The 15369-nt window shown below is 40.3% G+C and overlaps 1 protein-coding gene across 7 annotated transcripts in view; it reads left to right on the top strand.

The window, feature by feature from the left end:
* The window catches only part of R3HDM2 (R3H domain containing 2), a 199947-nt gene that overhangs the window by 114530 nt on the left and 70048 nt on the right, over positions 1 to 15369 (top strand). For all 7 annotated transcript variants that reach the window (XM_081934635.1, XM_081934639.1, XM_081934637.1 and 4 more), the window contains exons 2-6: positions 4452 to 4648; positions 7256 to 7297; positions 9328 to 9414; positions 11128 to 11254; positions 15115 to 15193. In XM_081934635.1, coding sequence (XP_081790761.1) covers positions 4484 to 4648; positions 7256 to 7297; positions 9328 to 9414; positions 11128 to 11254; positions 15115 to 15193 — 500 coding nt within the window. In that variant the 5' untranslated portion in view covers positions 4452 to 4483. The remainder of the gene's footprint in view (positions 1 to 4451; positions 4649 to 7255; positions 7298 to 9327; positions 9415 to 11127; positions 11255 to 15114; positions 15194 to 15369) is intronic.

Below are 15369 nucleotides of genomic sequence, written 5' to 3'. Positions count from 1 at the left end.
TTGTTTTCATTAATTTAGACATACCCAGTTCCTGCAACCATTCTTAGTCTCCAGTCCCCTAATCATCTTTGTTGCTCTTCTCTGCACTCTTTCTAGAGTTTTCACATCTTTTACATCGTGGCGACCAAAACTGAATGCAGTATTTCAAGTGTGGCCTTACCAAGGCATTATAAAGTGGTATTAACACTTCACGTGATCTTGATTCGGTCCCTCTGTTTATGTAGCCTAGAACTCTGTTGGCTTTTTTGGTAGCTGCTGCACACTGCTGGCTCATATTTAAATGGTTGTCCACTCATTCTCATTCGCTGTTTTCACATTGGCTAAAATGAGACCTTGAACATGTTAGTTGTTCTAGATTTTGATGGTACAACCAAAGTTTCTTGCTTCTTGGCTTTCTATTCCCTTTCTCCTCCAAATGGTCTATAGGACAGCTCTCCTGACACTCTTTATCTTCCCAGCCTCTTCACTTTCCACTTTCAGCTATTTCCATATGTTTGGTTCTGACCTGGACAAACTAAATAACTTGTTATTCATATACTTATCTTTTTCACATCCCTAGTAGCAATCATAATGTTACTCTTTGTGCTGGGCCTTTAAGTAAGTGAAATCAATATACTTTTCACTGATGGGCTTAGACACCACTTTCAGGAGAGTGCAGGCAAATCTTTTTGTTAATAGCTTAGTAATAGAGCTTCTGCCTATAAGCTACTGCATATGTAAAGGGTTTGAAAGTCACCAATTCACACATGACATGTATTAATTTTTACTTTTAAATGCCTAATGTTGGCAGGAAAGTGAATTACCCTACAATATACAGTATAGAAAAGACATGGTGAGCAAAATTGTAAAAAGCATGGATCCCTCCCTTTTATCACGAAAGCTTACTTTCATCAACCATTCTTCTCTCTCCTCCCCACTTGAGTAGCAATTGTCTGAAAATCACCCTTCTGGCTTCCACATGGGTAATTACCAAGGCGCTGGCTGTAAAATCAGCAATAATGTATGTTTGGTGCTCTACAGCATTACAAATTAAAGATAAATTACTTTGAATTAGTCTGCCTGTATTAGTAAACCCAACCTACGGCCAACATTCAATAAATCTTTGTAGACTTTGACTGCTTTTCTGTTGAGACTTGGCAGTTGTTTAATAAAATGAGTTGATGAACACTCTCTGGGGCTTTTGCTTTCTGTTTCCAAATTGTTTGATACCAACAGTCCTCAAAATACACACTCTACAGATTTAGCAAGGCATAGGCAAGGCACAGCGCTTAAACCAGGGGTGTCCAAACTTGTAGCAATCATAATGTTACTCTTTGTGCTGGGCCTTTAAGTAAGTGAAATAAATATACTTTTCACTGATGGGCTTATTAATTATTATTAATTCTGGGAGTTGAAGTCCACAAGTCTTAAAGTTCCCAAGTTTGGATACCCCTGGCTTTAACCAACCTTCCTGTTTAGCTGAATTTCTGTCAGACTAGCCACATTCCTAATCTTGCACTAAATTAGCAATGATATTTTCTTTTCTATTTATGCATTTTGTTAAAAATAGCTTGTTAACCAAGGGAGTCTCAGCAGCACTAATAAAACATGACAAAAAGTGGGAAGCACTTCTAGATATGTTTGCTTCCCTTTCAGCTGGTTAAATGCAAAGCCACCTGAATTCAGGTCCCCATGATATCTGTTTGAGAAGATGCGGCTACCGTGTTTCCCCGAAAATAAGACAGGGTCTTATTTTCTTTTGACCCCACCTAAAATAAGCCCTTGGCCTTATTTTCGGGGAGCTCATTATTTTTGAAGTGCAGGAGGCGGCGAGCATGGTCACCTCATGGCTGCTGCTGTGTTGCAATATCTTCGGAAGAAGGCTTATTTTAGTGCATGCACTCAAAAGCCTGATTGGGCTTATTATCAGGGGAGGTCTTATTTTCAGGGAAACGGTACCATATTTTTCGGAGTATAAGATGCACCCTTTTTCCTCAAAAAAGAGGCTGAAAATCTGGGTGCGTCTTATACATCAAATACAGCATTTTTTTGCCTCCTGAAGCCCCGCCCCTTCACCAAAATGGCTGTGCATAGCCTTAGAGAGGCTTTTAGAGAGCTGCTGGGGGCTAGGGAGGGCAGAAATAAGCAAACAATGGGCCTTTTTTTGCCCCCTCAGCCCCCAGCAGCACTCTATAAGCCTCCATAAGACTAAGCATGCAGGTTTTTTGAGAAAAAAACGGGCCCGTTTTTGTGAAAAATGGGCTGGTTTTTGCTCATTTTTGCCCCACCTTACCCCTGCAGGAGCACTCTGCAAGCCCTCCCACCCCCAAGGCTGTTCATGCCTTTTATTTGAAGAAAAACGGGCCATTTTGGGGAGGTTTGCATAGTGCAAAAACTCTCCCCCCCTTTTTTTGGAAAGCTCTTTAACTGTTTGATGAGAATTACATTGATCAAGTGCTGTGCCATTAGGAACAAAGTGTTAGGTGCTGTAAATTGTCAGCGATTTCCTTCTCCAGCACATGGATAAATACGCCTGGAAACATCTACCTACCTACCACTCTCTCTCTACCTCCCTCCCTACTGTATTTCTCTCTCTCTCTCTCTCTCTCTCTCTCTCTCTCTCTCCCTTTATCTACCTACCTACCTACTTACTCCCTCCCTCCCTACTGTATTTCTCTCTCTCTCTCTCTCTCTCTATCCCTTTATCTACCTACCTACCTACTTACTCCCTCCCTCCCTACTGTATTTCTCTCTCTCTCTCTCTCTCCCCCTCCCTCCCTCCCTCCATCTACCTACCTACCTACCTACCTACCTACTCTCTCTCCCCCTTCCTACCTACTGTATTCCCCCCCCCTCCCTCCTTCCCTCCCTCCCTCCATCTACCTACCTACCTACCTACTCTGTCTCTCCGTGCCTATCTACTGTATTTATCTCTCTCTCTCTCTTTCTATTTCTCTCTCTCTATCCCTCTAGCTACCTACCTACCTACATACACTCTCTCTTCCTACCTACCTACTGTATTCTCTCTCTCTCTCTCTCTCTCTCTCTCTCTCTCTCTCTCTCTCTCTCTCCCTCCCTCCCTCCCTCCCTCCCTCCCTCCCTCCCTTTACCTATGTAATTATTCTCTCTGTCTCCCTACCTACTGTATTTCTCTCTCTTTCTGTCCCTCTCTATCCCTCTATCTACCTACCTACTTTTAAAAAAGAAAATGCCTCTTCAAAACTTTGGTGCGTCTTATAGTCCGGCACGTCTTACACTCCGAAAAATACGGTAGTTCTGAAAGATGAATTACTGAATTACTTGCAGCCTGCAGCAACTTGTTGTTGTTGTTGTTGTTGTTGTTGTTGTTGTTGTTGAATGGAAGGGTTTCTGTAACTTAAATGCAGTGGTAAATTCCTCTAGGTAGAATAGCAGGAGATCTGGATTCAATCTTTATATAGTATAGGTATCAACTGACTTTGTGGCTGCTTTCCTGAAATCATATACTTAATCATGTGGAACTCCCTCTTTTATTTCATTTTGTTTTTCCTAACCAAAATACTTTGCTGTAATGTGCAGCTCCCCCCCCCCCCCCCCGGCGCTTTGGTTAAGCTTGAGGAAACTTCTTTTGTCCTTTCAATTCTCTTTTACCTTTAGGGAAGGTTCATTGTAATTCTAAGAGAGATATTGAAGAAAATATCTTAGCAATTAGCTATATGGTAATATGGATGGAAAGCTGGTGCATTGTCCTGTATGCATTGCATTGCATTGTGTTGCATTGTCACCTGAAGTAGTTTTGAGGTAGAGAAGCATAGAAATACCAGTAATAAATATTTCAAGTGTACTAGCATAGTATATGCTTTATATACTCTTTTACATACTGAGTGTATCAGTGGGATTTTACTGGCCAATCTAACTACTGAGAAGAGACTGATTAGGTCTACATTGGGTAGGAAAGGAGAATGTAAGTCAGCCATATTCTTGATAAAAAGATACTATATATTAAAGGAGAGCCAGTTTGATGTCATGAGTAAGGTGCTGGCCTAGGAACCAGTACTCTGAATTCTAAATCTCCCTTGGTATGAAAGCTGGCAGGATGACTTTGGGCCAGTCCCTCTTTCTTAGCTCAACCCACCTCATAGGGTTACTGTTGTGGGGAGAATTAAAAAAAATCCAATAATAATAATATATTCCCTCTCAAAAAGAACAGCTATTTGGGAACTGCTTTGTCAAAAACTGAGTAGAGAAGGAACACTGAATGTTCTTTCCAACTGCAAAAGGGATGAAGTGATCTAGAATCTGTAGTATATCTTCAATAATACAAATAATGATCTATGGATCTTTAGGGGATTTAAGAAGCAAAAAAGCCTGTTTTAGGGAAGCCTCAGTTAAGCCTCAATTAAACAAGAGGCAAAAACGAGAGAGGAAATATTATAAATAATAGAGCTCTGTTAAAAGCAAACAAGTTCCAACTCTTTTCCTCCTGCTTGCAGGTATCCATCACTAACACTATACTGTGCTGAAGATGTCTAACAGCAACACCACACAGGAGACACTGGAGATAATGAAAGAATCGGAAAAGAGATTGGTTGAGGAATCTTTGAACAAAACCAAATTTGTATCCAGGTCACCAAGCAAAGAGGAGCCTGAGAAGGACGGGGAGGAGAGTGGTGTACGGCAAGAATCTCAGGTAATTGGACATAATGTCTCATAGATAGCCAAACCAGCAGGCTCATGAAAGCCTTCAATTGACTGGCTACAGTCCTTGGACTTAATTTTATTGTATCTTGGTCAGTTATCTTCAATGATGTTGCTAAATTTACTCCCATTAGAAGCTCCATGGAATCTACCTCATGAAATCACACCAGTATTTAATCATAATCATATTGTTTATAGAGTTATGCACCATTGCTGGAGTGTAGTGCAGATAAAATAATGTTAGAGAAATTGCTACCATTTTACTTTATGTTTGGTGGGGTTGTTTTTTAATATGAAATCTCTTTCAATTCAGTGTTTTCCTCTTGTTCCTAAGAAGAATCCCCTGTAGGTTTTTTTTTTTACATTGATTCTTGTCTAGGATTTGGAAGAAAGTATCTGTGGGTATAGTAAGACCTATTCCCGTGTTTGCCACCTTAATATAGTCATGATGGGCTATTTCTGAATTCTATCAAGAAAACAATAAAAAAAACCCTCCTAAGGCCAGAATCATGGTGCAATGGTATAGCGCAGAGGTCAGCAATCCGTAGCCCTGGAGCCGCATGTGGCTCTTTCATCCCTCTGCTGCGGTTCCCTGTCGCCAGTTGGTAAAAGGAAAAAGGACACCGTGCTAGGAGGAGACTCTTTGGTGGGGGAACCAGACTTTCGGTCCGGTCCAGAATTGAACAGGAGGCTTCCAGTTAGGACCTTTGTGGCTCGTTGAGTGTTTAACGTGGCCGACCCCTGGTATAGTGCCAACCCTGTTCAGTGTCATACACAAAGTAATTTAATAGAAGTGTCCCAGCACAAGGACATTGTAACTGGAAATTCAATAGCATTGAAAGGCAGTTGAGAGAGGGGAAAGGTGAAATTGGCCTTAGTATACAAGTTGTCACTTTGGCTGCTGCTACACGCATAGTCTTCATTTTAAGAATGACAAGGTTAGCAAAATCTTGACAGAAAAGTTGGGAATTAGAAGTCAATTTAAGGGAAGGAAGGAAGAAGGGCATTGGCACTGGAATAGAAGTTTGTTTTTAAGCCCCTGTAACTAAGTGATACAAATTTTGTTTTGGACACAACATATTTCTTTACTTGAACTGCATTCTGTTTCTTCATTTGCCCTTTTGATGTTTAATTTGCTGTCGTCTGATCTTTTTTGGATTTTCCCTAAACATACAAATTAGTCAGTTTTTATTAGACTCTAGTAAGTGTGTCATGGAAATGACAGGCTGCGTAATTTTGTGATCAAAATCAACTAATGCCAAACCCTTTGGCTAGTACATTTATACCTCTTACAAGAGTTCAGAAACAGGCCTAGGACTGACGATACCTTTCCTTTGCAAGAAAGTATATAATTCAGTAAAGAAACTACCATCATTTCTTGGTGTAATACATTTCTTTTAACAAGATGGAATCCCCATACCCTTTTATTATCAGTTGGAGGAAGACAGAATGTGTTAAATGTTCAGTGTTGTGCCTATGTTAATTCTGAAAAGCAGCTGCTGCCTCCTTCGTATGCTAAACTAATAGTATATATACAGATTGACAAAAATGGTAAAAAAAAAAGGCAGAAAGGAAGAAGAGGCATTGGGCAGGCATTGCCAGTCTGGTGCTGTAGGTAGATTTCTGCTAGCTGAAAATTTTGGGAGTTTTATTTCTATCATACTTGGATAATACAGGATTGGGTAAAGCTAATATAGGAATCTGGGAATCCTGAAAATGAAGCAGTAATTTGATCCATTGATTCCCTCTTCCAAGAACAGAAACCTAATTCAATTCATTGACAAAATGAATTGACAAAAAGTGAATGCGGTGTTTTTCAACTTTGGCAATTTTAAATCTTGTGTACTTCAACTCCCAGAGTTCTGCAGCCAGCATGTCTTAACACATCCAGTGAGGGAGAGTACAACCATTTCTGTAGATAACTGATTCCTTTGTTAATTGTGCTTGCTGGATTTCAACTGCTATGCCTTTGTCATTCATTATGGGTAGAGGTAATTTCTCCAGGTCAACAGTACACTTTGCAGTACCTATCACCCCTGCTCCTTCAAGCTTTGGGGATGCTTGGGAGGCACATTATTATAGCAGATATTCATATTTTTATGAATTTTTTTTATTAAAAGAAGATTGTCCTAAGGTTTTTTAAAAATGATAGAAACTTAGAAGAAAAAAGATTATTAAAGGTAAAAAGAAAAGTGAAGAATAAGAAAAAAAAACAAGAGAAAGGAAGTTGTCTAAAGAGCCAACTTCTAATTTTCTTTGCAGCAGTTACAAACATAGCAATTATCACCTCCTTCCTAACATATTGCATATCATAGTTCCCCTCTTCTTCCCATAAAAATATTTTTAATTAACCAATCATGAAATCAGTTCATTTTTGTCCATTTTCAGCAAAAAAAAGTCTATAAAGCAAAAGTCAGCAAAAAGTCTATAAAGGGTTTCTAGTCTTTAATAAAAGTAGTTGTAATTCCCTCCTTAATCAAACAAGTCAACACAATAACATATTCATTCCTTTCCTAGCGTGTGTCTTAGCATGTATAAAGAATGCACAGAATAACTTTTCACCTTCTTCCTTACTCCCATCTTTTTTCTTCTTAAACAGAGGAGAACATCCAATCACGGACATGCTAGAAAAAGAGCTAAGGTAAGAGATTCCCCGTGTCATCTTTTTTATGTTGCATTATTATTATACCTCAGAAGATGGTGATGTGATACTAAACCTGTTTCCATCCTTAGTTCTGAGTCCCAGCCTTCCTAACAGGGTGCCTGATTCAGTACGTATCAATCTGAGTTGATAACCAATTTCAAGGCTCAGAATGCCAGAGCTATTGCATTTTGTTCCTAGATCTCATAAGGATTTTTCAGGTGTCCCCTTTGAATAGCTCACATGCACTTTATCTAGCCATCTCAAGGTGGGAGGTTAAGGCCCCTATTCTCTCTATGGCTACAGCATAACCGTAGAGCAGACTGTTTTTGGAAAAGCATGATGAAAATTATCCACCTTCTGGAAGCCATGTGAACATGTTAAATTTGTCCTAGCTCTGGATTTTGTATCTCGTTTGTTTTAGCTATGTCTCGGTTGTTCTGTTGCCTACAATAAGTCAGGGTGATGATGGAATGCCCCATTATTAAATCTTTCCCATCTATTTTTTTTCCTCTACATAGAGGAATGCCACACTGTGAGGAAAGCCAAGCTCTCTGTCATTTTGCCTGGCATGCTTGTTAACCACACGCTGGGTTTTGTTTTCCTTTTTTTGGTTGCGATGGAGAATTCATTCATACTTTTCCTCCACTCTAGGCTGAATTGGTGCAGCCCAGAGTTCCTATCTTGTTTTGCTTTGTTGGTTCCACTCAGAATCTCCAGGCTGCTTACAAATATTATAAAATAAATAAGTCTAAGATTGCTGCTTCTGTAAAAACAGAGTTGATAGGAGTTTTATTTTTTTAATAATTTGACAGTAAATCATTACTGAATTAGGCATTTGTCATGAATGCTTTTAATATTCTTTATTTTAGTACAGCTTCCAACTAGTAGTCCCTGGAGTTAAATTAATTTATTTCTATTTATTTATATAAAAAAATATGTAGAATACATTCTCAAGAATCCATATTTCAGCACATGGGCTTGTCCTGTGTAAAATGTTGTGGGCATCACCATTCCCGCCCCACAACAAATTCTTCAACCAGTTTGAGACAAAGCTTTATTTTTAGCATATTTTTAAATGAACCTGGCAAACCACTCAGAGTAGCTATGCTTGTTAAAAGCAGTGGCGAGATTCAGCTGGCTTGCACCAGTTCAGGTGAAACGGTTGTCAAATTACCCACCCACCCACCACTATCAAAGTGTACCCTGGCCGTGGGACTGTGCTGCAGTGGAGAAATGGGCAATGGAGTGGCCAGTGTGAGAGAAAGAGGAGGCTACTTTCCCTCTTTTTTCTCCCTGCTCCTCCTCCTTCCCTTGTGCTCTGTTGTCCTTTTCTCCATTGCAGCCAGCAGAGCACAGCACAGCACCCAGGATCCACTTTGATAGCGGGGGTGTGGTGGTGTTTAATTTTATAACTGGTTTGCCCAGGGTCAGGTTGGCCGTCACGAGACACTTGTCCAGTGTGCAGTGGAGCTGGAGTGCAGTGCAGTGGAGCTGGAGGAGGGGGGTGGGCTACACTTCCCACGACAGCCAAGCTGACCCTGGGCAAACCGGTTGTTAAATTATTGGAATCCCATCACTGCATGTAAGGTGCCAGCTGTGGAACGGTAGGTTTGGAATTAAGGCAGGAAGAAACTACTTATTTGTTACTTACTTTTGCTACATATTGGAGGGTGGGGGAGAGAAGTTATATAATGAATTTGCAACTAAGAAGCCCAAATCCCATATTTGTTTGTTGTTTAAGCTCAGAGGATAGATGGAGTGGCAAATTATCACAAATAATGGGATCCCATCTAAGATGCCAAGAGAGGAAATTTGTCCCAGTTATGCGGTTACTAATGTTGATGGAGTTGACACCCTTTGTATTGCTCCATGGCAAAAAAGAAAAGAAAAAAAGAATCTATCTTTTTAATGAAAGTAATGCTACCTTAATTACTAGTAGGTGACTGGCAGGTCCATGACACATCAAAAGGAAGCTGTAGTCACCTGCATCTTAACTTCAGAAGCATTTGTGTGTTTGTTTGTTTCAGTCAAATTCGAAACTGAAATTAGTGAGGGGCCTGGCTGTATGTGAAGAGTCTTCTAGTCCCTTTGTGGATGGGCCTTTGGAAACTCAAGTAAGCCAAACAACAAGTAAATAAATACCCTTTCAGCTGGTGGGAGGGGTGTGTGTAGAGAATCCCTTTCAGTATTAATTATTTCTGGTCTAGATTAAGGTAAGACATCTTGACAAAAGCTTGTCTGAACCAATAGCATCTTGTGACAATGTGATAGCTAGGTTAAAATGTATTAAAAGTGATATTGATATACCATTGCCATATCAGTAATCTCCAATGGTCTGATTACAGATTGCCATATGCATGAGTCCATGTTCTGGACCCTTTATTAAGAAAGCCCGTATTACATAGCATGATCAGGACATATGATTGTATCACGAAGAGTGGCTTAAGGAGAACTTTCAGGATATAATAACTTTTAATCATCTAGTGATTCCAAATAATACATATTGAATCTTTCCTACCTGTAGAACAGCAATCTATGCAGAAAATGATGCACATTATGATCCATGTAGTAAACCACTATAGTTCAGGTAGGGTGCTGTAGGTATAGGATGCTATTATTCTGACCTAGGCTTCCCCAAAAAGCACGAGGCAGAGCCCTGGTCCCGACAAAACCCCATTTATTAAACAAATGTGAATTCCTCTCATTCACATTCAGCAAGGCCTGACAAACAGTCTTTCAAAGGAATATTTCTGAGTACAGACCTTATCTGTCTTGGAAAGCTGCCATGTAAATATTTTCCAAATGAGGTGCTGTGCAAGGGAAGACTGGGCACAGAGTCTCTGAGATTCACGGACAGATCTTCACACTCCTGAAATGAATCGTAATGACCGAACAAATGAATTGTTTCCTGCAAAAGTCCACTCCCCTTTCGCCCCGCTTTTATTTCCTATGGGAGGGGCCAATCACCTTCCTCCTGTGAGTTTGCTCCCAAGTCTACCCTGATTTCTAAGTTGTTCTTTTTTTCTGGCAGCTCTGTGCATGCACACACTGGGAACAGGCTCTAGCTGTTCCTCTGCCTCATTGCTGTCTAGCTCTGTAGGCACCTGATCATTGCCAGATGGCCTTGGCCCCGTCTCTGTCTCCCACACAGAGCCCTCATCCGAGCCTTCCCCAGCCTCCAGGACTGGCTCATGCTCCTCCCCAACCTCCTCACTGTCTGATTCTGGGTCACAACAGCTATAAAACAACAAAATCAAGAATTGTGGCACATACTAGAGATTTACCAACCGAGCGTTGTAGATTATTCAAGCAAGTGAACAATGCTTAGAAAATATCAGTGCAAAATCCAATGGGTTTTTAACCTATCTGATCTGGAAAAGCCTTCCATTGTCACACCTAATTGATCATTTATTGGTTGGCTCCCTAAGCAGAATTTAGTGTTCTCTTAGTGTGAAATATCACATTTTCTCCCCTCCTGCGAGGAAAAACAGGAACAGAACAACCTGCCTAGTCTAGCCTTCTGTCCAAATCAAATCAGCATTTTTAGTATATTTACTGTTGCCTCAGAAGTAGAGACCGTTGATAGCATAAAAAAGTTATTGATTCCATATATATGGAATATATATATATATACATATAAATAAATAACTCACACACAGAGGAGAACTTAGCCACACGGAGAAGGGTAGGCCAGAATCTTCAGTGATTGATGGCCAACCTGACCCAAAGTAAAATTCCTTCCTAGATCCAAAAAGTTGATCATACGATGCTTCCAGCTTCTGTTGATTGCAAAGCATCAGCAAATACAGCTTTTGTCCTGTCATTAGGATATCATACATTTGCACATCAGTTGCCCATCTGACAAGGAAGATGACAAATCTGCAAAAGATGGTCCCGAAAAAGAAGAAAAAGAGAAAAACAAAGAGAAGGCGCCCAAGAAAATGTTGTCTAGAGGTAAGACAATCTTAGGTTCCAGTCACATCTGTTCTTTGCAAAATTCCAAGGGACCTGGACGATGCCAATAAATTAATAAACGTCCTAAAATTTGTAAAAGTGAATTCGTAACATGCTTTAATAATCCTTGAAGCTTGTGCAATATATTTGATGTCATTCAATTTATGGATCATTTATTTGTTAGGTGTATTATCTTATCTTTTCTCAAGGAACACATAACCATAACCCACCCTTCCCAACTACACTCCTGTGACGTAGATTGTGGTTGGAGTGATGGAACCTGGCCCAAGTCATCCAGTCATTTTCTGTATCTGACCCTCCCTGACTGGATTAGCCACTATACTGCATTGAAGACAGAGTCAAGGAAAAAATTGCAACTTTATATAGTTATAAAAGTTTAGACCAGGGGGTCACCAACCTTTCCGACCTTGGGGACCACTAAATGCATAATTTTAAATCCCGCGGACCACTAATATGAATTAGTGACGGGATAGGGTCCTTAGTGGAGAGAAGTGCCCAGGGTCAACCCTGGGTTTGCTGCCCATTGCAGCTAGGAATTTCAAATATAGAGAAGAATGAATGCTTGTCTTGTAGCCAGCTCAGGTGCTAGATTGGCCCCCTGCAAACGCTGTCTTTCGAGGAGCCTGGCCGAAAGCGTCTGGACTCCCAGGGAGGGAGGGAGGGAAGGGCTGGAGCTACTAAACAGACAGCCAAGCTAAGTGCCTGAAGGACCCCATCCCATCAGTGAGCAGAAGTAATTGCTTTGGCGGACCATATCTGGCCCAGGGACCGTAATTTGAGGATTCCTGATTTAGGGCAATATAAAAAATGCAAAGATTTTTCTGTGGAACACCAACATTTTCTCACAGACCACCAGTTGGTGACCGCTGGTTTAGACTAATGCTATTATGTTTTTCAAAGTCTTACTGTGGAAGTGCGTGAAAAGACTCAGATTTGTCTGAAAGTGCACACTTCGATGATATTTCCCACTGCCAGTGAGAGAGCACTTGGATTTCTTCCCACAAAAAAAACCTATCTCCTGATGATAAGATTCGGCAAAGAGGCCGAAGACCAGATTGGAATGAAGATGTACATGATGAAGTTTATGGTCTCAGTGTAACAAATTATATTAATACATATATGTGCGCACATGCACACACACATATATGCACATATGTATACACACACATGGGTATATGTAGACATGTGTATATACACACATATACACATGGCACTTAGCGGTAAGTGTTTGTTTAAGAAACCTTCCCCCACCCCCCACCCCCGCCCTCCTTTTTGCCATTTCTATAGTGACTGGAGAAAGTTTCTAACACAAGGGATAGAGCTATACTGAGTTCCTGGTTCAATCCCTCCATCCTCTTTTCTCCTAGGGATGAAAAATGAAAAAAAAAAATCTGTCACAATTTTGTCCCAAATTTCCTCCATGTACAGATAGTCCTTGACTTACAACCAGTCCTTTAATGCCCATTCAAAATTACAACGTTGCTGAAAAAAAGTGACTTATGACCAGTTTTCACACTTATAACCATTTGCAGCTTCCTCACAGTCACATGATCAAACATCAGGTGCTTTGCAGCCGGCATCCACTCTATTTACGATGGTTGTAACATCCCGAAATCCTTGAATTGTCATTTGCAACCTTCCTAGGGAGCTTCTGGCAAGCAAAGTCAATGGGGAAGGCAGATTCGTTTAACAACTGCATGGTTCACTTAACAACTGTAGTGATTCGCTTAACAACCATGGCAAAAAGTAAAATGGGGCATGTCACTTAACAACCGCCTTGCTTTAGCAATCGAAATTTTGGGCTCAATTGAGATTGTAAGTCGAGGACTACCTGTACCTTAACCTCACTTCAGTTTCTTTTTTTACTGCTGCACTGTTACAATGGCATCTTAGTACCTGTGCATTACCTTATTAGTTATTTAATTAATTATGCATGTTTTGAAATATGAATCAGCATGATAAGAGATCTGTCCACTTGAAATAAGTATTTTTCAAGAAAGTCTTCTCTCTCTCTCTCCCTCCCTCCCTCCTTCCCTCCCCCCCAAATTTGCACACTGCACACAGGCTCGCTATCTCAGAGATCAATTTTAATTAAGAGTCGTGGCTCAGTGGTTAGAATACAGTATTGCATGCTAACTCTGCATTCCACTGCCAGCAGTTCAATCCTGACCTGCTCAAGGTTGACTCAGCCTTCCATCCTTCCGATGAGGACCCGGATTGTTGGGGGAAATATGCTGACTCTGTAAACTGTAAAGCATTGTAAAGCGACATATAAGTCAAAATGGTATTGCTATTCTTATAAATTTAGGTAGCAGTACATTTCACTTCAAGCCCCCCCCCCCCCCCCAATCAAATTTAAAATAATAACCCTTGGGATTAGAAGAGAAAAATCTGCCATTGTATATTGTAATGTGGCACAGGAAATAACCTGCAAAATTGGAAAATCCTTCTTCAGATTGCATGAAACAATTATATTATATATCACCCAGTATTGGGGCGTTCCTGTGTTCACATTTTCTTTGGCACACAGACGGTCTAAGACTGGGTTATATTTGGGGCAATTACGTGAAAGCATGTATATGAGAGTTTTCTTTCCTGGAGAATGCTGTGTTCCAGCAGACTCAGCATAGCAAGCATACACGTTTCCACTGAGCCCACTAAATAATTGCTTCCAATATTTAAACTCTGCAGGGTGCCACTGCACATAGCATTTCCCCTAGACTTGGTATCTGTTTCCTTCTGTATGAACACAAATGTTGTGTATCTCTACTGGAGGAAAAAAAATGCTATTAGTTGCTGGTTGGTTAAATATACCTATAAAGCTCAGAGCCTATTTAATCAGCAAATTCACCTAGGCTGGCAACTCTAAACTCTTCAATTTGGGAGAAAAAGAATGAGAAATCTGAATAAAAGGAGCCCCAAACTACTAACAGCTTCTGAGTTTGCTTTCTCCTCCCCTGAGATCAAAAGACGTTGTAAATAATGCAGAAACTAACATACTTATTACAAAACCCTGGTATATGATGATATGTCCCACACAACGTCTTCTGATGGATTAGTGTAATCTTCGTTAATATGAGGCTTGAAGATCAAGCACTGAGGTTTGATAAATTTGAACTCTAGGAAAAATAAGATCAGTCTATTTCTGGTCTATGTCATTTTATGATCAATTGATTGATTACATTGATAGAGGCTGATAGGTTATAACAAGAATTCAGAGATATATCACAACATGCTTTGATCAAATAGGCCCTTCCTTGTTTTCCTGTAGTCTGGATTTATATATTCAACTTTTTAGAATCTAGACAAGGTGGAAGCGCTTTCCATTGTGGTGGAATCGGTAGTAAAGAAAATATTTGTATTGAAATATTTAAAATTAATTTCACCTTCCTAAAGGTTTAGCCTAAAGGTTTAAAGTTGAATTTAAAGGGAGCTGAAAGGTTTAAAGTTGAATTTGGAAGGAGAAGTTTGGAGTGTGCATTGAAGTGCATGCAATATCTGTCAGAAAATGCCTCATAGTCTTTCAGCTATGACTTTACTTGAGCTGAGATATTGTTCCCATTGCTTATTGCTCTTATTCTGAGCAGTATATTGGCACAAGGGAATTATAGTGCAACATTTGAGTATCCCAATGGAAGGAAAAGTCTATACTGAAATTGTGTCCATTCTATCATCTGCATTAAATTGAGGTGCTTGAATGCCAGATCCATCCATCCATCCTTCCCTCCCTCCTCCCTCCCTCCCTCCCTCCCTCCCTCCTTCTTTTCTCCCCCCCCCTTTTTTTTTTCCTGTTCTATAAGTAGGTCATTTCTTGAGTTTGCTTCTATTGTCTGTTATAGATTCCAGCCAGGAATACACAGACTCCACTGGAATAGATTTGCATGAATTTTTAGTAAATACACTGAAGAAAAATCCAAGGTAGGTTCCAGGAGTGGCTATGTTGTGGATCCTGCAACTGCTTGCAGAATTAAACATGAGAGGCACATATATAATCAAGGGTAGTGTTAGCTGCTTTAAATCTAACATGTTTATGTTGGTATGTGTCTGCTAAGGGTAGGATGGAGCAGCTAAGCGGCCTTCCATGCCCTCCTGAA

This window comes from Natrix helvetica, assembly GCF_964273705.1.
Source record: "Natrix helvetica genome assembly, chromosome: 1".
NCBI lineage: Eukaryota > Metazoa > Chordata > Lepidosauria > Squamata > Natricidae > Natrix > Natrix helvetica.
The sequence above is the reverse complement of the archived record's forward strand: the minus strand, read 5'-3'. Positions and strand labels throughout refer to the sequence as shown.